General features: G+C 38.9%; 1 protein-coding gene across 10 annotated transcripts in view; it reads left to right on the forward strand.

Moving 5' to 3' along the window:
• The first annotated feature begins 245 nt into the window (after positions 1-245).
• The window catches only part of USP28 (ubiquitin specific peptidase 28), a 56,510-nt gene continuing 34,315 nt past the window's right edge, over positions 246-22,440 (forward strand). For 4 of the 10 annotated variants that reach the window (XM_082411051.1, XM_082411058.1, XM_082411052.1 and 1 more), the window contains exons 1-4: positions 246-377; positions 13,697-13,774; positions 14,767-14,899; positions 21,770-21,875. In XM_082411051.1, coding sequence (XP_082267177.1) covers positions 321-377; positions 13,697-13,774; positions 14,767-14,899; positions 21,770-21,875 — 374 coding nt within the window. In that variant the 5' untranslated portion in view covers positions 246-320. Of the gene's footprint in view, positions 378-626; positions 780-823; positions 1,056-10,929; positions 10,949-11,890; positions 11,984-13,696; positions 13,775-14,766; positions 14,900-21,769; positions 21,876-22,440 lie in introns of those variants that run through there. The other 6 variants (XM_082411047.1, XM_082411053.1, XM_082411054.1 and 3 more) reach the window with 5 other exon arrangements.

A 22,440-nucleotide genomic window follows, 5' to 3' on the forward strand; every position in this document is an offset into this window, starting at 1 on the left:
CGCTGACCGTTAGGCGCGGGCGGGGCCGGGGTCACGTGACCGGCGCCGGGTCATATCCCGGCGTACGCGGGAGCACGCAGAGAGCGGCTCGGCCCTCGGCCGCGCGCTTGGCGTGCGCGCGCAGGCCGGGGGCGGAGCGTGTGGGCTGAGCCGCCGGCGCGCGGCGGGGGCGGAGGCGGGGCCCTAGCGGGGTGGAGGGCGGAGGCCGGGGCCTCCTTCTCCACCTCCTCCTTCTTTTCCCTCCTCCTCCTCCTCCTCCGGCGAGGCTGGGCTGGCCGCGGCGGTGAGAGGCGGGTGACCCGCGGAGGGGCGCCTCGGCCATGACTGCGGAGCTGCAGCAGGACGACGCGGCCGGAGCAGCCGACCGCCACGGCTCGGTGGGCCCCGCGGCGGCGGGCGGGAGCCGGGGGGCTGGCTCCGGGTCCCGCGGGAGTAGGGGCTGCGGGGCCGGGGCGGGAGCGGCGCGGGAGCGGCGCGGGGCGCGGGCGGGCGGGCCTGCGGGGCTCGGGCTCGGGGCCAGGCGGGAGGGGTCTGCGGAGGGCGCCCGGGCCCGGCTGGGGAGAGGGCGGCGCGCCGGCCGGGGTGAGCCCCGGGGCTCGAGGAGGAGGGTGAAGTCTCTGCAAGGCTCGGTCGCAGAGATTGAGGACTCTCTTCGGGTTCGGGGACGGGCTGAAGTTCGAGGGAGATTAGCTAATTTGGAAAATCAAATATAAAGGGCTGGACGTGGGCTGTCTGCATCAGGGATCTCTAAGAAGAGAGCTCCTGGCCCCCCACCAAGGGTGAGAAACTTCCAAAAGGGGCAGCTTTGGTGGTTTTTGTTTTCGAATCCGTTTTAGGGCAGTGCTGTTCTAAGAGTCTAAAGCAGACCGAAGTTATCTAAGTTAAAGCCAGGATTTATCTACACCGTGTGAAAGACCAGGGGTCCTTGTTACCACTTCATGCCTTCCACACACACCCCTATTTTTTTAAGCAGAAGGCAGCCTTCCCAATTACTGCATTCATCACTCTAGATTTTTAAGGAAGGGGGAGGAACAGAACAGCGCGATGAATACAAGGTATGCTGATAATGCTTTCCCTTTTCTGTTATCTAAGAAGATTGAAATCAATACGAGGATTTCTGGGCTAAGGTGGTGAGAGTAAAAGAATACTGGTTTGAGAGAAAATCAAATGGCTAATGTCTGTGCGAAAAAAACTTGGGAAGTGGGCAATTTGAGGAAGTCTTCTAATGTTACTTTGGAATGTTATAACTTAAGACTACTTGTCACCCGTCAAGTGCTGCGCTGTTTCAAGACAGAATTGGAGCCCTGTACCAAGTATTTAAATGCGAGTTTGAAAGTGAGGAATTTCATAAAATATTTACAGTACAGAGCTGTCAGAGACTTCCACGTGAGAAACCTTCTATGCCTTTTTGTTTTTCCTCTTCAGGCACTCGGGAGACCAATAGTGTGTAAAGTGACCGCACTTACTTTTTAAACTCCTGTAGTAAAAGATACCTCCGGGTCGTGGACTCCAAAATGAAAATAGGCAGATGGTGTTTCATGTGCTGATTTGTAATAGAAAAATTGTTAGGTGTTTACCAATGCCTGTTGGAACCTGAGTCAGGATTTTCTTTGGTTTCAGAGATCAGTTCTATTTGTTTTTAGGACAGTGAGTTAAAAACAGGTGGGAAAATCTTAGCTTTGAGACAGTCATGTTGATATAGTCATGAAGAGACTATTTTAAGGGAGAGCAAGTCACTTAAATTCGTTGGTGGACACCATGTGCCTTTCGGTCAGCAGCAGCTGCATTTACCTCTGCCGCAGTTTGATAGGTGACCACTGTCTCAGCGCTCTCTGTTTAAGAGTTCATATGTGAGGTGTTTGATGAACACTTGTATATAAGTCATAGCTATTTTTGGAAGGCTTTGGAACTCCAGTGGCTGTGGCTCGCTGGAGGACCCTGATTCCTGGCAACCTGCAGAGTGATGACATTTACTGTTCTTCTCAGTGATTCGCCCCATACAGACAGATGATAAGCTTGGAATGCTTGATAATGTTTGCCCTTTTTGTTTTTGCTAATGTAAAATGCTTGAAGTTAGCAGGCTAGGCTGAAGGAGTCTTAGATGAGGAAATTACCTTTCACATCTCAGAGGAAAGATTTTAATATCTTCTTCCTAATCTTCATAAGTTTCATGTTAGAATGGACTCTATTTTGAATTCTCCGAAGCATTCTACGTTGCCCTTAAAGGATCTTTAATTGCTCTTAATTGAGGGGAATGCTCCTCCCCTGACACTCAGAATCTATTTAAAACCTAGAATGCTTCCCTTCCATTATTGGTCATTTGTACATGGAACAGGCAGAACCCATTATAGCCATCCAAGATTTGAGTGCAAGAAAAATGTAGCACTCTTGAAATATGTTCTCAGTATGTACTCGAGTCTAAAAGAGGGTACTATTTCAATCAATTCTTGACTTAGATGAAAACCAGCAGCAATGTTTACTGTTATTGTAGGTCAAACAACTTGAAGTCAGGTTGGCTCTTAGAAACCTGTGGTCCTTGGCAGCTATACTAGGGCTCATCACACATTTCTGCTAACTGAAGCCCTGTGAAAACCTGTCCGTTTCGGTGAAAATGTAATGCTTTCTTTTGATTTTTTGGCTTTACACCGTCTTTTACCTTGTCTCATTAATTGTGATTTTTGGAACATCAGTAAGTCAATGCTTGGTTGGCTTCCACAACTCTCATGCCTCCAGCTACAAACAGTTCCTATTCACACAGTACTTTTAGGAAATTTATAAAACACATTGACAAGTGACACCTCACCAGGCAAGATCTTTCCATGTGTTTTGTTTCATCCAAGAAATTTAAAGCAATAGCCAAGTGAAACATTTTTCAAGGAAAATAATGACGCTGATAATAGTAGTAGATAACATTAATTGATCATGTACTATATGCCACACTCTGTGCTCCGAATTTAACATATATTATCTCAGTACTTATGACAACTCCAGGAAATTTTCTTGTTTCTTGTTAAATAATGTACCGAAGGTCACCAAGCTAGTCAGTGGTACAGCCAGGATTGAACTCAGGCACTTCTGACTCCAAGGAGCCCAGGAAATCCCTGATCCTACTTCTTAGTCAGTGGACCCACTGTTTTGGGTCAGATCCTTTCTATTACTCTCTAGAACTCTCTTCCTGATGTTTTAAACTTTCAGTCCTCCCTGCACTCTTTCTAAATAGATAACCTTCCTTTCTACTTAACTGAGCTTGCTGATACCTTAAGAGCTCTCTGTCTCATATTTGGGTTTTTTTTTCCCCCCTCTTCAGCATCTCTTTTTCTCTCAGTGTTAGAGGTACCCTTCCCTTCTCCCTTCATTTCTTAGAGATGAATCTAAATCACTGGGTCTAGAGACCTTTTTGATTGTGACTACTGGGGGAGAATGCTCCAGTAGAAGCCAGGGATGCTGCGAAACATCCTACAGTGTACAGGATAGTCCCCCCTAAACAAAAAGCTGTCTGGCCCCAAATGTCAATAATTTTGAGCTTAAGAAACCCTGATTTAGATGTCTCTCCTCACATGCCTAAGTTTTCTTATAGCTTCCTTATCCGAGCCTAACCCCCAGGCACCTTCACTGACTTCTGCTTCCTTGCGGCTCAGAATATGGTCCACGGACCGGCATCATCCACATCACCTCGGAGTTTGTTAGAAATACAGAAGTTTGGGTGTGCTGCAGCCAGCTTGTACTTGTCCTGCATCCAGACTTTTTTGACAATTTATGAAGCACTTTAACATTTATTCTCATTGAACCCGTATAGCAACCCTATGAAGTAAAATTTAGTGCGACTAGGAAGTAGAATTTGCAAAGTGACACAGCTAGTAAGTGATAAAACCAAAACCATAGCACAGGCAGTTTTCTCCCAGGATATCAGTATTTTTACTACAACCTCTAGATGAGTTTTGTTAGATGGGCAGGTCACAATATTTTACATTTAAAAATCAGTTTTTCATTTTAGTAACAATTCCTGTATGCATTACTTCATTTCATAGTCACACCAGTGCTGTCAAGGCTTATGGTATACTTTATTTTCCACGTGTGGAAATTGATGCTCAAGAAAGTTGAAATTTGCCTAGAGGCTAATGTGTGCTAAGAATCTGGGCTACTTAGTGCTATTTCCACCATCAAGGCTTTATAATCAAAAGGGAGGTCAAAATACCAGACATTCAAAGTCAAATTAAAGATCTGCGTGAATAGGTGCTGGCAGCTGCTGCATGATGGTTGGTAGTCAGGTTAAACTTGAGATGTCCTAAACAAATATTTCCTTTTTCAATATTCCAGCCCAAGTTAGTACTTGCCTGGTGTCTTTTTTCTTCTTTTGTGTGTGTGTGTGTGTGTGTGTGTGTGTGTGTACGTGCATGCGTGCAATTGTGCAAAGCTTTCCCTTTTTATTCAGTTGAATAAATTCATATAATATAAAATTAACTATTTTAAAGTGTACATTTAGTATATTCACAGTATTACACAACCACCACTTCTATCTAGTTCCAAAATATTTTTAACACCCCAAAAGAAAACCCGCTAAGCTGTCACTCCCTATTCCCCCTCCCCCCTCCCCCTGGCAACACCAGTCTGCTTTCTGTCTCTGCGTTTACCTGTTCTGGATATTTCATGTAAATGGAATTGTATAGTACGTGACCTTTTGTGTCTGGCTTCTTTCACTTAGTTTAATGTTTTTGAGGTTCATCCAAGTTATAGCATGTATCAGTACTTCATTCCTTTCAATAATGGCTAGTATTCAACTCTATGTATCCATTACATCTTATCTGTTTTTCCATTGGTGGACATTTGAGTTGTTCCCACCTTTTGTTTTTTATGAATAGTCCTTCTGTGAACATTCACGTACGAATATTTTGAGTCCTGCTTCCAGTTCTTTTGGGTATATACCTAAAAGTAGAATTGCTGGATCATAGGGTAATTCTATGTTTAATGTTTTGAGGAACTGCCAGACTTTTGCACAGCAGCTGTACCGTTTTATGTTCCCACCGGCAACGCACAAGGGTTCCAGTTTCTCCACATCCTCCCCAAACACTTGTTATTGTCCATTATTGCTTTTGTTTTTTTTAACATCTTTATTGGAGTATAATTGCTTTACAATGGTGTGTTAGTTTCTGCTTTATAACAAAGTGAATCAGCTATACATATACATATATCCCCATATCTCCTCCCTCTTGTGTCTCCCTCCCACCCTCCCTACCCCACCCCTCTAGGTGGTCACAAAGCACTGAGCTGATCTCCCTGTGCTATGCAGCTGCTTCCCACTAGCTATCTATTTTACATTTGGTAGTGTATGTAAGTCCATGCCACTCTCTCACTTCCTCATTTAGTTTTGATTTGCATTTTCCTAATGGCTAATGTTGTTAAGCATCTTTTCTTATGCTTATTGGCCATTTGTATCTCTTCTTTGGAGAAATGGCTGTTCAGGTCCTTTGCTCATTTTTGAATTGGGTTTGTTTGTCTTTGGTGGTTTGAATTGTAAGAATTTTAATATAGTCTGGATGCTAGACCCTTACCAGATTTATGATTTGAAAATATTTTCTCCCATCCTGTAGGTTGTCATTTCACTTTCTTGATAATGTCCTTGGATGCACAAAAGTTTTTAGTTTTGATGAAGTGCCACTTACCTATTTTTTCTTCTGTTGCTTGTGCTTTTGGTATAATATAAAAAGAATCCATTGCCAAATTCAAGATAATGAAGATTTACCTTTAACTTTCTTCTAAGAGTTTTATAGTTTTAGCTCTTATATTTAGGTTGTTAATCCATTTTGAGTAAGCTTTTGAATATTGTGTGAAGTAAGGGTCAAACTTTACTCTTTTGGAAATGGATATCTAGTTGTCCTAGCACCATTTTTGTTTGTGGTGTGTGTAAATTTAAGGTGTACATCATGTTACTTTGGTAAATTTGTATATTATAATATGTTTGCTCCTGTAATGATATTTATCATATAACATATTTATAGTGCAATATTATTGTCTACGTTCAATAAACTGTACATTAAATCTCTGTGACTATTTTAGTACTTGTTACAAGTTTGTGCTCTTAAACACCATCAATCTTATCCCTACAGCACCCCCAGTACCATTTTTTGAAGAGAATATTTTTTCCCCATCAAATGGTTTTGACACCCTTGTCAAGAATCAGTTGACCATAGATGTATGGTTTTTTTCTGGACTCCCAATTCTTATTCATTTGTCCATATGCCTGTCCTTATGCCAGTACTACACTGTCATGATTACTGTAGTTTTGTAGTAGGTTTTGAAATCTTAAAGTGTGAGTCCTCTAACTTTGTTCTTTTTCAGTATTGTTTTGGCTATTCAGGGTCCATTGAAATTCTATATGAATTTGAGGATCAGCTTTCCCATTTCTGCAAAAAAGGCCATTGGAATTTTGATAGGGATTACACTGAATTTGTAGATCACTTTGGATGGTATTGATATCTTAACAATATTAAATCTTTGTGATGATTCGTTTTATGTGTCAGCTTGACTAGATCAGGAGGTGCCCAGACATTTAGTCAAACATTATTCTGGGTATGTCTGCAAGGGTGCTTCTGGATGAGATTAGCATTTGAATTGGTAGGCCGAATAAAGCTGATTGCCCTCCCTAGTGTCTGTGGGCCTTACCCCTTCAGCTGAAAACCTGAATAGAACAAAAAGGCTGAGTAAGAGGAAACTTTATCTACCTGACTGGGTGCAGGTCTTCTCCTGCCCTCAGACTGGAACTTATATCATCAGCTCTCCTGGATCTCAGGCTTTCCAGATCTGACTGGAATGACACCCTTGGCTGGTTCTCCAGCTTGCCAACTGCAGATCTTGGGACTTCTCAGCCTGCATAATCCCAAGAGCCAATCCCTAATAATAAATTTCTTAATTCACACACACAGGAAACTAGGAATACAGGGTCTCTTCACGCACTTGCACACACATGTGCCCTATTGGTTCTGTTTTTCTGGAGAACCCTGACTGATACAGTCTTCCAATCCATGAACTTGGATGTTTTTCCATTCATTAAGGTTTCCTTTAAGTTCTTTCTCAGTGTTACGTAGTTTTTAGTGTACAAGTCTTTCACCTTCTTGGCTAAATTTATTCCTAGGTATTTTATTCTTTTGGATATTATTGTAAGTGTAATTGTTTTCTAAATTTCCTTTTCAGATTGTTCATTGCTGCTATATAGAAACACAACTGATTTTTGCCTGTTGATCCTGTACTCTGCAACTTTGCTGAATTAATTTATTAGCTCTAGTGACTTTTTTGTGGATTCTCTGGGATTTTATATATTGTCATCTGTGAATAGGGATAGTTTTACTTTTTCCTTTCCAGTGTGGGTGCCTTTTATTTATTTTTCTTGCCTAATTGCTCTGGCTAGGACTTCTAGTATAATGTTGAATAACATTGGTGAAAGTGGGTTTCTTTGTATTCACACTGATTTTAGGGGGAACTCTTTCAGTCTTTCACCATTGTGAATGATGTTAACTGTGAGTTTTTTTTAATAAAGGCTCTTTATCATGTTGAGGAAATGACCTTCTCTTCCTAGTTTCCTGATTGTTTTTATCATCAAAAGGTGTTGGATTTTTTCTGCATTGACCAAGATAACTGTGTTTTTATCCCCTTCATTCTGTTAGTGTGGCATATTACATTGGTTGGTTTTTACTGGTTTCCTTTCATGTCTTCATCAATCACGTTCTCTTAGGCATCCATTTTCAAATATTTGGCTAAGCTTTATCTCTTCATTCTTTGAGATGTGCAGAGTATACTCTACCTTTCCATTTCTCCTGCCAGCTTCCTACCTCTCTCATCACACTTGGTTTATTCAGTAGCCCTGTAACTCATGGTTAAGCTTTCTTTCCCTAGGCTCATCCCACTTTAAACTAGTTGTTGACATGTGCTAGATGAATCCCCTTAAAGTACCTTTTTTACCCCTCATATTTCTTCCCTGCTGAGGAACCTGTAATAATTTTTCATTGTTCATTAGATCCAGTCTAAACTCATCCTGACATTTAGAACCCTTCATAATCCAATCCCACATCACCTCTCTGGTCCCTGTTATTTATCAAAAATGGAAACTACACACTGAGGCCCATCTAATAATAACTTAAAATTTTACTGTTAGGTTTCTAAAACTATAACCATGTAAACTTGATTTCTTATATCTTTTCCCATATTTTCTTAGTTTCTCAATAAACCTTAGCAGTAGATTGCTGAATGGCATTTTCTTTAATTTTTGAAGACACATTTCATAAGACCTTATTGTAACAGTTTCCTGGCCTCGTTTGTTGTATTTAGTTGGGGCACATATGTATTTAAAGAAATGAAGAAAATATTGTCTTAATGTATTCAAAAGTAAGAAAAAGGGGCTTCCCTGGTGACGCAATGGTTGAGAATCTGCCTGCCAATGCAGGGGACACGGGTTCGAGCCCTGGTCTGGGAAGATCCCACATGCCGCGGAGCAACTAGGCCCGTGAGCCACAATTACTGAGCCTGCGCGTCCGGAGCCTGTGCTCCACAACAAGAGAGGCCACGATAGTGAGAGGCCCGCGCACCGCGATGAAGAGTGGCCCCCGCTTGCCACGACTAGAGAAAGCCCTCGCACAGAAACGAAGACCCAACACAGCCATAAAAAAAATAAAAAATAAAAAATAAGGAAAAAAACAAGGTGCAGGACAGGATGTATAGTATGAAAGAATATATTTGTGTGCATAGACCATTTCTGGAAAGATATGTCAGAAACTATTAATAGTGGTTACTCCTGGGAAATGGGACTGGATGGGAGGAAGAGGGAAATTTCCCTTTCATTTTATATCTTTCTGTGCTGTTAGAATTTCCTGCTCAGTTAATGTGAAAAAAAAAGATGAAAAAATTTGAGTAAATAATTAGTTCTTTTTTTTCTTGCTTTTAATTTTAGTTTAAACCCCTCTATACCATTTAGAATTGGCTAACTTTTAAAAACTTTTAATGCTTTTTAAAAACTTTAAGCCAGTTGATGAACTGAAACAGTGATTTTCATCCTGTACCTAATTTTTGCACCATTAAAATAAGTTATCAAGTAGCCCATTTCGGGGGATTTAGTTTCATCCACTAAAAAAATGTTATTTGTCAATTGTAGAGTCATAAGGCACTTTAGATTTCTATGTTATGAGTAAATTGGACCAACATGGAGTTGTTGCTGGGAGAAAAAGTGAAAAAATACCAGGGCTTTTGTGGACTTGTTCCTTGTTTCGTGAAAGTTGGAAAGGTTAGCGGCAGTCTCAGACTGTGTTGTTAAGACCCTGTTGTGTAGGTTGGGTTTCTGGAGTTACTGCTCTATATTTTCTTTGACTCCTAAAGTTATTCCTTTGCTTTCCTTGGGTATTTAAGTTTAATTTTAAAATTAGAAAACCAGATCTTTAACTTTGGAGGGAATTTTATTAGGCACACCTTGGTAGTTCTTTGGAGTAAAGTAACATTTATCAATTATGTACTTAGTTTTAAATTTAGAAATGGCTTTGTAAAAATAGACAGTTGAGATCAGGAAATGTGTGCATCAGAATGATGAAAATAGCATCCCTGTTTGAAGGAATGGAATAATCTAGAAAGCGCCTCATCACAGTGCTAAACTGGGTATTTGAAGATTGTGAGATTAGTAATCTCACTAATTTGCTGATCAAAGAGTTTTAATTTAGTTGCAGTAGGATTAGGCCTATAAAACTTCATAGTTTAATCTTTTACTGGGTGACTAATCCTGTTTATTGCTTACTGTAAGGTGAGTTATTGTCTTTGCTTTAAGAAAACCTCAGTCCTGAGAAGTTTTGCACCAAAACCACGGAGTAGTTGAGGTCGGAAAGCTTGAGTTCCTTCTTTCTAGAGATTTGTGTGTGCCTGTCTTTTTTCACCACCTCTGGGCAAGAAAAGAGAGTACTCTTTGTTTTATGAAAATAATGTGTATTTAGCTAAGGAAATGCAAACATGTTGGCTCTTGCCAGTTATTTGACTTCATTATGACTGGAGCACAGGCTTTGTCTTGTCTCATGTTGGGTGTGTACTTTATATTTAGCATCATAGTTAGGGTGAAGTTAATATTTAAATCAGCTTCCTGTGAAGTTCCAGAAGAAACTGTGAGTTAGTAATACAGTAGGATCCTAATGAGCTTAGCTTGTCTGTTGTGGTAAAATTAACAGGTCATATATAGTACTGATCAGGATTTGCGTTGTCTGTGTGAGAATTTAGGTTTACCTAAATATTTATAAGACTGAGTCACATCATAGCAGTTGTTTATGTGTATCACTAGCATAGCTTAATCCTTGTGAAACTTGGTATTCAGACTCTTAGTTATTTTTGATTAATCTTTTAATTCAAGACATTTGATGACAAAATAGGTTTTGTAAACCTTAGTTTTCTAATTTGCACAATGAAGATAATGATTCTTAACTTTTTTAGGGTTGTTCCAAGGATTACATGTGTGTGTGAGGCATCTAAGGTTCCTGACAGAAAGGTGTTCAGTAAGTGTTAGTTACAATTGTTAGTAGCACTGTCCTATGGCTAATTCAAATCAGGTAGTGTGTTGTGTGACTCTTGCCTTTACAGAGGCAGGAATTTCACTTAAAACAGTTAGGAAACCACATGGTGAGAAATACCAGGTAAAGCCAGTAAGTCCTATTCCTTCGCAGGCTCATTCGTTCCCTCAACATGGGAGAGGGAGAGAATAGTAAGGGACCAGAGTTCTTGAAGGAGGTAAGATGAATGTAACGTCGTTCTCGACACCGTACAAAATGATTTTATGTAGCTGTCATCTCTGCCCAATAGCTTTTAAAAAAGGGAAACTAAGAGTTTATTTTCCTTTCCTGAGTGTATTATTCTAGATGTGTTAATGTCCACTGCTACCTGTTACAAAGTGGAGACAGAGGAGTGGGACTTTAACCTACAGCCAAATGTAATGGTTAGTAAATTATTTATCATTTCAATACCGTATTTCATTGATTAGCATTTATTTGGCATTCTGAGATCTCTGAAATTGAGATGGTCCTTACATTTACTATCATCCAAGTAGCACATGTGGTGTAGTTATCATAGTCTGCGCATGTGTGGGCTGAGTCATAGCTGTTCCTGCCGTCATGGCAGTCGGGTTATATGCACTCTTGGTACCGCACGGTTAGTTTACTTGCCATTTAAAAGGGCTTTAAAAAGATCGAAAAAACTATGAAGAAAGGCATAGAAATAGAATAGCAGGGTACAGATTTGATTTCATGTGAAGTAAAATATTTGTCATTGGAGGAATGATTACAGTTTCAAATTTTCTTGCAAAGCTACAATCAAGTGCTTTATGGGACTTCAGAAAGGAAGATACTATAGGTGTTTTAAGCTTTTTGTTGTTGTTGCTGAGAAATATGCCGAAGAATTATCTATTGCATGCCAGGCAGTGCACCTGGAAGTAGGGTGAATTGCTCTGTTTCTCAACATAAATGAGACATTTTGGAACTACAAGAAGCTGATGTGACCGATTCATGTGTCTCCTAGGACTGTCATGAAGGCATTGACTCCTAGGACTGTCATGAAGGACTTCGTCACACTTCACTGTCATGAAGGCATTTAAGTGGCAGCCGTTTTTATCTTTGGTGGTGCATAAAATAATGGTGCTTTTTATAACTGATGGCACCTTAGATTCCATCCATTATAGTGTTTACCTCTCTACTTCCTAATGATAGCTTATTTGGAACTGATTGTACTACTGAGTAATCAAAATTGTGATTATATAAGGGCAGCTAAAATAAAAATAGGAAACTTGTTAAGATGCAGAGATCAAGGTCAAAATATAAGAATAAAATGTTTGCATTGTTTTGCATTAAATAGGTATTCTTGCCTGTTTTCTTTGTCTTCTCAGATACAGCATGGCATAGAGGTTAGAGTGCAGACTCTGGAGTCAGGCAGCCTGGGGTCAAATCCCAGCTCCACCCCTTACTAGCAATAACTTTGTGTAAGTTACTTAACCTCTCTATGCCTCAGTTTTCTGTCAAATGGGCGCAGTGTCTATCTCACAGGTTTGTTAGGAGGGTTAAATGAGTTAATACATATGAAGTGTTTTGAACAGCACCTGGCTAAACGTAAGCAGTGGGTGTGAGCTATTTTTTAACTGGGATTGTCTTCTGTGACTCCTGCATCCGTTGGTACACAGAGTAATTTGAGGTGAAGATGTGATTGTCTATCCCACTCTTACCTTCTTGGTTCCAGTTCAGGGCCGATAGGCTACCCATTTCCTCTTCCTTTTATTCCACCCTTTTTTGGGTACATTGATTTGGATTTTTTAGAAAATTGGTTATGATTGACCTATATAGATTCACACACTTTTACACAATACGATCAATGGAATTTGAATTTGTTTGGAAACAAACTTTTTAATACTTTATTTTTCTAAAAATCACATGCTGTGTTTTCAGTGTTTTCAAAGGTTAAATCTGGATACCTCTTAGTGTGAGAGTCGCTCTAGCAGTGCCCAGGCGGTGACTGCCTTTGACAGACTCACAGCCTCCAGAACTGCTGGCCTCAGCAGCGTAGGGTTCCATTTCTAGCCCATGACGATGACCTGTGACTAGAACAGAAAGACTGTTGATGCTCTTCCAAGGACTGTACAGGGGTGTTTCAGTTCGTTATTTCTAGTGGTGTGCTGCTTGAGTGTTGCATTGGGCCCTCAGCTGTTGAAGAACAGAGGATACTGTTTCTATTACAGCTGGCAGTGAGCTAGACCGCCTCTTGGAGACATAGGACTAACTGAAAGACAGTTAATGGTCAAGCATCAAGTGTTGAATCGGGGCTTCATTCTAGGACAATGTTAAGAATAAATTAGATTTCTTCTCGCTGTATTAAATCTGAGCTATTTCGTTTTCAGTATTCTTCTGTAAGATCACTGTGTCTTCACTTGGGCCAGCCAATTGTTTAAATGGTTTAAAAGCTTACTTGTAAATAGGTGTTCTGTGTTAACTTGTCTGTGTTCACTTGTCAGTTGAAGACTTTAAGGCTGAAAAGGGATATAAACTGATCTTGTAGCTGGAAGTTAATAAGAAGGGTTTTTCCATGATTCAGATTAATGAAGAGAAAACATTCCATACTTTATTCCCTCTGCAATTGTATTTATAATTCAGAAAATTCTAGCTTTATCTATACATTTTTTTAAGCAATCAAACCTTAAGTTTCAAATATGACATTGGTGGTATCGTTTGTTAATTACATGATTGGAAACTTAATGTCAGTGAAAAGTGACACACACAAATGGCATGTGCAGTGAAGCTTAAAATAGCACATCTTCACATCCATGCAAATTCCCTGGACTCCTTATAATGACCTACTTACGTACTGCTCACAGAGAGAAACCTGAGGCACTTGAAGCGTCCATTAAGGCTAGAATATTACATTTAAATGTTTTATGTGTTTGTAGTTTTGCTATTTACTCATGTTTTGTCCACAAATGCCAAAAGCATTTTCCATGATTAAGCTTTTAAAAGAGCAAACATTTGGCATTTCAGAATGTGTCTGACAGTCAGTACCTTGTTCCTTGGAGCTTGTTGGTTTTTTAAAGTAAACAATGCAAGTCTCAAACCTGTTTACCCAAGATGCTGGTGTCTGTTCTTTAAATGTATCCAGGTTTACTTTCCGATTGACACATGTCTGTGTTCTTTCTGTTTCTCAAATGTAGAGCTGCCAAATGCTGTTAAATCAACTGAGGGAAATCACAGGCATTCAGGACCCTTCTTTTCTTCATGAAGCTCTGAAGGTTAGTCTCAAGGCCTCTATTAGTCAACAGGTTTTAAAACTGTTGTTCGTATCAGTTATGTCAGTTCAAGCTATATTTATGCCAAAATGAAAGTGCATACGTATCGGGACAGAAGTTCTCAAGGTCAAATGACCCAGTCTCTTCAACATGTAAATTATAAGAGCAGGAAAAAGTTGAGGAGGGGAGAGACTCACGGTGCGGGGGAAACCTACAGAGATTTAAGGTACCTGTCAACTAACTGTACTGTATGGGCCTTTTGTGGATCCTGATTCGAACTAAAAAGTATTTGAGGTCAGGGAAATTTGAACCGGTTATTTGTGTGAGGATAGCATTATGGGTTATATTTTTTTTAAAAAGATACATTCTGAAATGTTGACTGATGAAATGATAAGACACTTAGAATTTGCTTCAGAGTATCTGGGGGAGGAGAGGGAAAATAGGTAAAATAAGATTGACCAGGGCTCGGTAGTTATCGAAGCTGAGTGATGGGCACATGGGGTTCAATTATACATTCCCTCTCCTGTTGTGTGTGTTAGAATTTTTTCCTAAGAAAAGTTTAAAAAGTTAAAATGAAATAGAACTATGGTCATCACTACAGAATATGATAACTGTTTGACACCTTTACTGTAGGGGCTGACTTCATTTAGAATCTCTGTGTTAATCGCCAGCCCCCTTTTTGATACATCATGCCTTAGCTATTCTGTGAAAGCAGGCGGCATAGTAGCCAAAGCAGTGAGATTTCATTCTTGTTTGCATGTTGTGGGAAATCAGAGCATGGCAACTCCCTTCCTGTAACTAGGAGTTTAATAGCAGTGCTTTAAGCATAATAGACCTACTATCCTCCACTGTACTCTGTTTCCTCCTTTATACCCTAGAATTATGCCTAGACTTATTCAGTATGTCACCAGGGTAGTAAGAGTTATAACTTGCTGCTTATTTTAAATGCTGTGATGCTTTACTTTTGAAATTTCTCTTTTTTTTCCTCCCCTCAGGCCAGTAATGGTGACATCACCCGGGCAGTCAGCCTTCTCACTGACGAAAGAGTTAAGGAGCCCAGCCAGGAGACTGCTGCTACAGAACCATCTGAAGTAGCGGGCAGCGCTGCCAGCAAAGAAGAATTAGCAAGTAGGTATATCCTGGCTTGGTCCCGCTCTGAACTAGCAGAGAGTAAGAGATGAGTTTACGTGAGTGTCCTTTCCATCACTTCAACCCTTCGGAAATAGTAGTAATAATGGCTAATTACTGAGCCATTACTAGGCGCCAGGCACAGTTCTCAGCACTTAAATGCTTCCATTCATTCAGCACTTATTTAATGAACCCCTATTATGTGCCAAGCACTCTTTTAGGCACTGCAGATGAACAAAAGAAACAGGAATTGCTGCCCTGTGAGAGATGAGGCCATTGAGGGAACAAATGGGAGGCAGATCTTGCAGAGCCTTCATAGCCGCTTGGCATTTACTCTGACTTAGAGGACTAGCCATTGGAGAGTTTGGTGCAGAGGAATGCTGTAAACTGGTTTCCTTTGGCTAAAGATCATTCTGGCTGCTCTGTTGAGAACAGAATGTGTGGGAGGGAGTAGTGAGCATGCGGCAGAGCAGGGAGCCCAGGACGACTCAGGAAGCTATTGCAGATGAAGGCGGTGTGGGCCAGGATGCAGTGGTGGAAGGGTGACAAGTGCTTGCTCTACAGGATTTGCTTACAAAGGATCTGAGGGTTGTGAAAGAAAGAGAGGGGTTAAAGATGACTCCAGGTTTTTTTCCTAAGGAACTGAAAGGATGGAGTTGCACTTAACTGACATGGGAATAATTGCAGATGGAGCAGATTTGGGGTGGAAAATGAGGAGATCGGTTTTGGCAATATTAAGTTTGAGATGCCTGTTAGACATCCAGGTGGAGTATCAAAAAGGCAGTGGAGGTCCAAGTGTGCAGTTCAGGGGAGAGATCTGGGCTGGAGATGGATAAAACTTGGAATCATAAACCTGTAAATGGTACTTAAAGTTACAAGAAGGGATGAGCTCTCCAAGGGAGTGGGTATAGAAAAGAGAAAAGGTTCAGCAGTAGACGCTTCCAGTGTTGAGATGTCTGGGCCGGGGGCAGGGTGGGGGTGGGAGTTCGTGAAGAGCGTACAGGGGAGTAGGAGGAAGACCAGGAGAGTGGTACTCTGGAGGCCAAAGAGGCTTCCAGGAGGAGGGATCTATCAGCTGTGCAAGGTGGTGTTAATGGATATTTGAGCTGTTTGCAATTTTGAGCTATTCTGAATAATGCTGCTGTGAATATTCTTGTATATGTCTTTTGGTGCACGTAGTGACTTTTTCAATCTACATTTTTCTTTTCTAGACGCATCCATGTTGGTTGTACCTGTAGTTATTTCTTTTGACTGTTGTGTAGTATTTCTTAGTCTGAATATACAACAGAATTGATATATTTGTTGATTGACTTTGGGGTTGTTTTGAATTTTTTTGCTGTTGTAAACAAGGCTGCTGTGAGCTATTTTGATTTATGTTTCTTGTGCATGTATGCAAGAGTTTCTTTAGTGTATATGCCTAGCAGTGTAATTGGTGAGTATTAAGATGCGCTCATCTTCAACTTAGTAGCCATTATTAGTGACATTATTTTCCAAAGTGATTTTTTTTTTTCGTATTTATTTATTTGTTTGGTTGTGCCGTGTCTTAGTCGCGGCATGTAGGCTCCTTAGTTGCAGCCCGTGGGCTCATTTAGTTGCGGCAGGTGGGCTCCTTAATTGTGGCATGCGAACTCTTAGTTGCGGCATGCATGTGGGATCTATTTCCCTGGCCAGGGATCGAACCTGGGCCCCCTGCATTGGGAGTGCGGAGTCTTAACCACTGTGCCACCAGGGAAGTCCCCAAAGTGATTTTTTTACATATTTATACTCCTACTAACAGGGTTTGAGGGTAACTCTTGCTCTCAAATTTGTTAGATTGTAAAATTGTTTCCTGTCTTTTTGATATGAAATGATAATCTTGTTTTTAATTAGAATTTTTAAAAATTAAATTATGAGATTGAGCATCTTTTCCCTTTTGACCATTCATGTTTCCTCATGTGAAATTTCTCTTCGTGTCTTCTGCTGGTTTTTCTGTTTGTTTGCCTCTTTTTATTGATTCTTGATGTTCTTATTGATAATGACCTTATATTCTTGATGTTAACCCATTTTTCTGGACTTGGGTGTTGCAGATACCTTCTCCGTATTGATGACTTGTGTTTTTACACTATGGTGACGAACTAACAAATAGCTTTCATTTATTAATCTTCTGCTATGGTTTGTGTTTTTTGTTTAAGAACTCCTATATTGTGAAGTTATAGGATATTCTGTTATATTTTCTTCTAAAATTGTAATGTTTTGCTTTTCACATTTAAATCTTTAATTCATCTGAAATGAATTATCTTGGTAAGGCATAAGATAGAAATATGGTTCGATCCACCCCCCCACTTCCTCCAGCTATTCAGTTGGTCCAGGACCTTTTATTGAATAGGCTATACTTACCCACTGATTTGCAGTATTAGCTCTGTGTTATATCCGATTTTCATGTTTTCCATTCTATTTCATTGAGTATCTGTTTTTAATTCTTTGGGGTATATACCTAGGAGTGGAATTGCTAGGTCATATAACAATTCTGTGTTTAACTTAAAAAAAAAATTCTAAAGGAGGACTCTTTTTTCATAACTGCAACAATATTATCACACTTAAAAATTAATAACAATTTCTTAATCTCATCAAATACCAGTGTAGAAATTTCCCTGATTGTCTCACTAACAATATGTTTGTAATTGGTTTGTGAGAATAATGATCCACATAAAATGAAAACATTAAAGTATGTTTGAAATGTTTTTTAAGATCCCTTTTATCTATATAGTCCCCCTCTCTTTTTTTCTTGCAGTTTAATGTTTGAAGAAATAAAGTCCTTTGTTCTGTCATGTTTCACACATGACAGGATTTGCATGATACCACATGATTGCATTCCTGTGGTATCCTTTAATGGGTTTTTATGTCCTCTGTCTTTCCTATTAATTTAGATGCTTATCTGGCATGACAAAGTCATAGGTAGTGTTGTGTGTATTTCTTCTATTTTGTCGTATCAAGAAGAAAATAATGTCTGGTCACCCTCTTTTTGTGTTGTTAAAATCGTTAGTGTGTTCAGATTGTTAGTTTGATTAATTTATCATAAAATTCCCCACCTAGTATTTCCAGCCACTATTGGTGATGATTGCTTAGGTTCTTTATTTTATTGGAGATTTCAAAATGGCAATATTTTATCTATCATTACTTCATAATTTATTATTGGGAATTCTTTTTTTTAAATTGTAGTTAAAAAACACATTAACATAAAATTTACATTTTAACCTTTTTAAAAATTTTTTTCATCATGGATTTTTTTTTTTTGCATCAGTTTTAATTAATTTATTTATTTATTTATTGGCCACGCCACGTGGCATGCTGGGTCTTAGTTCCCTGAGCAGGGATTGAACCCTGCCCCCTGCAGTAGAAGTAGAGTCTTAACCACTGGACTGCTAGGGAAGTCCCACATTTTAACCATTTTTAAGTGTACAGTTCAGTAGTGTTAAGTATATTCACATTATTGTATAAAAGATCTCTAGAACTTTTTCATCTTATAAATCTGAAACTTTATTCCCATTAAACAACCCTTTGCTCCCTCCCCACCCCCAGTAACAGCCTTCTGCTTTCTGTTGCTGTGAATTTGACTACTTTAGATACCTCATATAAGTGGAATCATACAGTATTTATTTTTTTGTGACTAGCTTATTTCACCTAACATAATGTCCTCAATGTTCATCCATGCAATGGCATGTGACAGGATTTCCTTTTTTTTTTCTTTTCAATTTTTTTTATTACGGTAAAATACACATCACATAAAAGTTACTGTCATAACCATCTTAAAGTTCAGTGGTATTATGTACATTGATGTCATTGTGCAACCATCACCACCATTCATCTCCAGAACTCTTTTTTTGTCTTGCAATACTGAAGCTCTACCCATTAAACAGTAACTCCCCATTACCCCGTCCCGCAGCTCCTAGCAACCACCATTCTACTTTCTGTTTTCTATGATTTTGACTACTCTAAGTACCTTATATAAGTGGTATCTTACAGTATTTGTTCTTTAGTGGCTGGCTTATTTCACTTAACATAATGTCTTCAAAGTTCATTCAGATGCATGTTAGAATTTCCTTCCTATTTAAGGTTGAATAATACTCCATTGTATGCATATACCAAATTTTGTTTATCCATTTATCCGTCAATGGATATTTGGGTTGCTTCCACCTCTTGGCTTTTGTGAATAGTGCCATTTGAACGTGGATGTGCAAACAGCTCTTTGAGACCCTGGTTTTTCATTTTGGATATATTCCCTGAAGTGAGATCGCTCGGTGATATGGTAGTTCTACTTTTAATTTTTTAAAAAGTACGGGAACCTCCACACTGTTTCCTGTAGCACTTGCACCATTTTATAATCCTGCCAACAGTGCAAAAAGGTTCCAATTTCTCCACATCCTCACCAATGCTTGTTATTTTCTGGTTTTTGTTTTTTTGATAGCCATTCGAATGGATGGGAGGCATTATCACATAGTGGTTTTAATTTGCATTTTCTTTGATGATTAGTGACATTGAGCATGTTTTCATATGTCTGTTATCCATATTACATCATCTTTGGAGAAATGTCTGTTCAAGTCTTTTGCCCATTTTAAAATCAGATTAGTTGATTTTTTTGTTGTTGTTGGGTTGTAGGAGTTCTTTATATACTCTGGATATTAACCCTTTATCAGATACATGATTGGCAAATATTTTCTCCCATTCCGTAGGTTGCCTTTTGACTCTTTTGATTGTGTCCTTTCATGCTTTAAAGTTTTTAAGTTTGGTTTAGTCCCATTTGTTGATTTTTGTTTTTGTCGGTGCTTTTGGTGTCATGTCCAAGAAATCAATGTCATGAAACTTTCTATGTTTAACTTTTTGAAGAACTGCCAGCCTCCATTCTTCTAACTTCCACAGCAGCTGCACCATTTTACATTCCCACCAGCACTACACAAGGTTCTAATTTCTCTACATCTTCACCAACACTTGTTATTTAGCTGTCCAAGTGGGTGTGAAATGTTAATCTCATTGTGGTTTTGATTTGCATTTCCTTAATGGCTAACAATGTGGAGCAGCTTTTCATGTGCTTTTTGGCCATTTGTGTATCTTCTTTGGAGAAATGTCTAATGAAATTCTTTTCCTATTTTGAAAGTTGGGCTGTTTGTCTTTTTATTATTCAGTTGCAGGAGTTTATGTATTCTGTATATAGGTTCCTTACTAGATACATGATTTGCAAAATTTTTCTTTCTTTCTGTGGGTTGTCTTTTCACTATCCTGATGGTGTCCTTTGAAGCCCAGAGACTTTTATTTGATGATGTCAGATTTACCAATTTTTTCTTTCACTGCTTGTGCTTTGATTGTCATCTCGAAGATGCCATTGTCTAATCCAAGGTCATGAAGATATACCTGTTTACTTCTCAGAGTTTTGTAGTTTTAGCTCTTATCTTGAGGACTTGATCCACTTTGGGTTCATTTTTGTAAATGATGTGAAGGAGGGGTTAAAAGTCACTCTTTCCCTATTGAATTGTCTTGGTACCTGTGTTGAAAATCAGTTGACTATAACTGTGAGGTTTATTCCTGGACTGTCAATTCAGTCCCACTGATTCTGTTCCATCGATCCATATGTTTGTTCTTATGCCGGTAGCACAAGGTCTTGATTTTTAGCTTTGTGTTCTTTGTGGTTTTTTTCTTTATAAATTAAGTATTTCATTGCTCATGTATAGAAATTCATTCAACTTCTGTTGATTGATCTTTTATCTAACCATCTCTTTTTTTTTTTTTTACATCTTTATTGGAGTATAATTGCTTTACAATGGTGTTAACCATCTCTTATTAATTATAACTATTTTCCATAAATTATTTTGGGTTTCCCTTGTAGGTGATCATTATCTGTGAATTATGACAGATTTGTTTCTTATTTTGCAATCTTTATTATTTTTTAAAATTTATTTTATTTTCTTATCGCACTGCCTGGAACTTTCAGAACCATGGTGAATAAAAGCCCTCACAACAGACATCTTTGTCTTAGTCTTGGTTTTAAAGGAAATGTGTGTTAACATTTCACGATTAAGTGTAAAGTTTGCTGTGGGCTTTCCATGGATATTCTTTCTCAGTCTAAAAATATTCTTTTCTCTTCCTACTTGGCTTGGAGTTTTTATTCCTTAATGGAGGTTGAATGTTATAAAATACTTTTTCTGGATCTATTGAGATGATCATTTTTTCCTTTAACTGTTAAGATAGTGGATTTTACTGGTCTATTTTCTAACATTAACTTAGTTTTTCATTCCTACAGTGAATTCAGCTTGGTCTTAATATATAATCTTTTTTGGTGTGTTAGGATTCTATTTGCCTTTTATTCAGGCTCTTTGCATCTGTGATCATGCGTGAGTTTGTCATTTTTCCTCTCTCTTACTGTTCTTGATTGGTTTGTGATATACCAAGGTGTTATGCTGACTTCATAAAATGAGTTGAGGAGTATATTCTCTGTTCTCTAGAATAGTTTATGTGAGATTGAAAATATCCATTATTTGAATGTTCAACTTTTAGCTGATATTTTACAATGATAAGTAAAGAGACTATTTAACCTACAGGTATGGGCTATATTTCTGACTCTGTGAAGTAAGACTGCAAAAGGGGGTATTTGATTCATTGCATTTTAGCAGCTTGTTATTACTGTACTATTAGCTAATCATAAGGTTACAGTGTAGCTGTAAGTTATTCATTTGACTGTAGCATAGAGTAATAAAGTTGTTTTTACACAGATGAGCCATTGTATTGAGAGCTAGGGAGTGAATCTAATTTTGTGAATGCTTTTACCTTTTTTCCTACAATACAAACAGAAAGGCAATGTTTCCTGCATGTAGACTAATTAAATTTCTATTTATCTTACAGAAGTAATAGACCTTACTCATGATAACAAAGATGATCTTCAGGCCGCCATTGCTTTGAGTCTGCTGGAGTCCCCCAAAATTCAAGCTGATGGAAGAGATCTTAACAGGTTATTGATTTAATTTATAATCTTTGCTCTGCACATTAGTGTGTAGGTCAAAGGCAGTATCTCTGTGAAACAGTTCTGCCAAGCTTCTTTAATTGCACCTAAATGAAATTTGTTTTATGAGAAAATTTAAATTCACATTAGCTTACTTACTCTTTGGTTCACTTTTGAAGAAGCTAAATATGATAAGGGTATTATTGCAGCCTGTGGTCTTTGAGTCGAGTAGAAGCCTGCAAGGTTTTGTAGTTCACATTTGCTAGGGGAGAAAAAACCGTCTAGGGCAAATATCTGATAAATATGTATTCTCTTTATTAACTTTGAGCCTTTGTAAACTTTGAATGTTTTGTTGATGGCTATTGAAAATGAAAGTTATCACTCAGCTCCCCTAGGACTAGGGGGATATATGTTTTGCATTGGTACTGATTTGGTGATTGTCTGGTATTGTTCACAGATATCCAGTTCCAGTGGTGGCCAGTCAGTTTCCAGACACGTTTATCCCCTCATACTGCCACGTTGTTTCTTTCAGGGAAACATAGGGCCATGGTTTGTGTGCTAAGCAATTTCGAGG

This window comes from Balaenoptera physalus, assembly GCF_965194825.1.
Source record: "Balaenoptera physalus genome assembly, chromosome: 10".
In the NCBI taxonomy this organism is placed as follows: domain Eukaryota; kingdom Metazoa; phylum Chordata; class Mammalia; order Artiodactyla; family Balaenopteridae; genus Balaenoptera; species Balaenoptera physalus.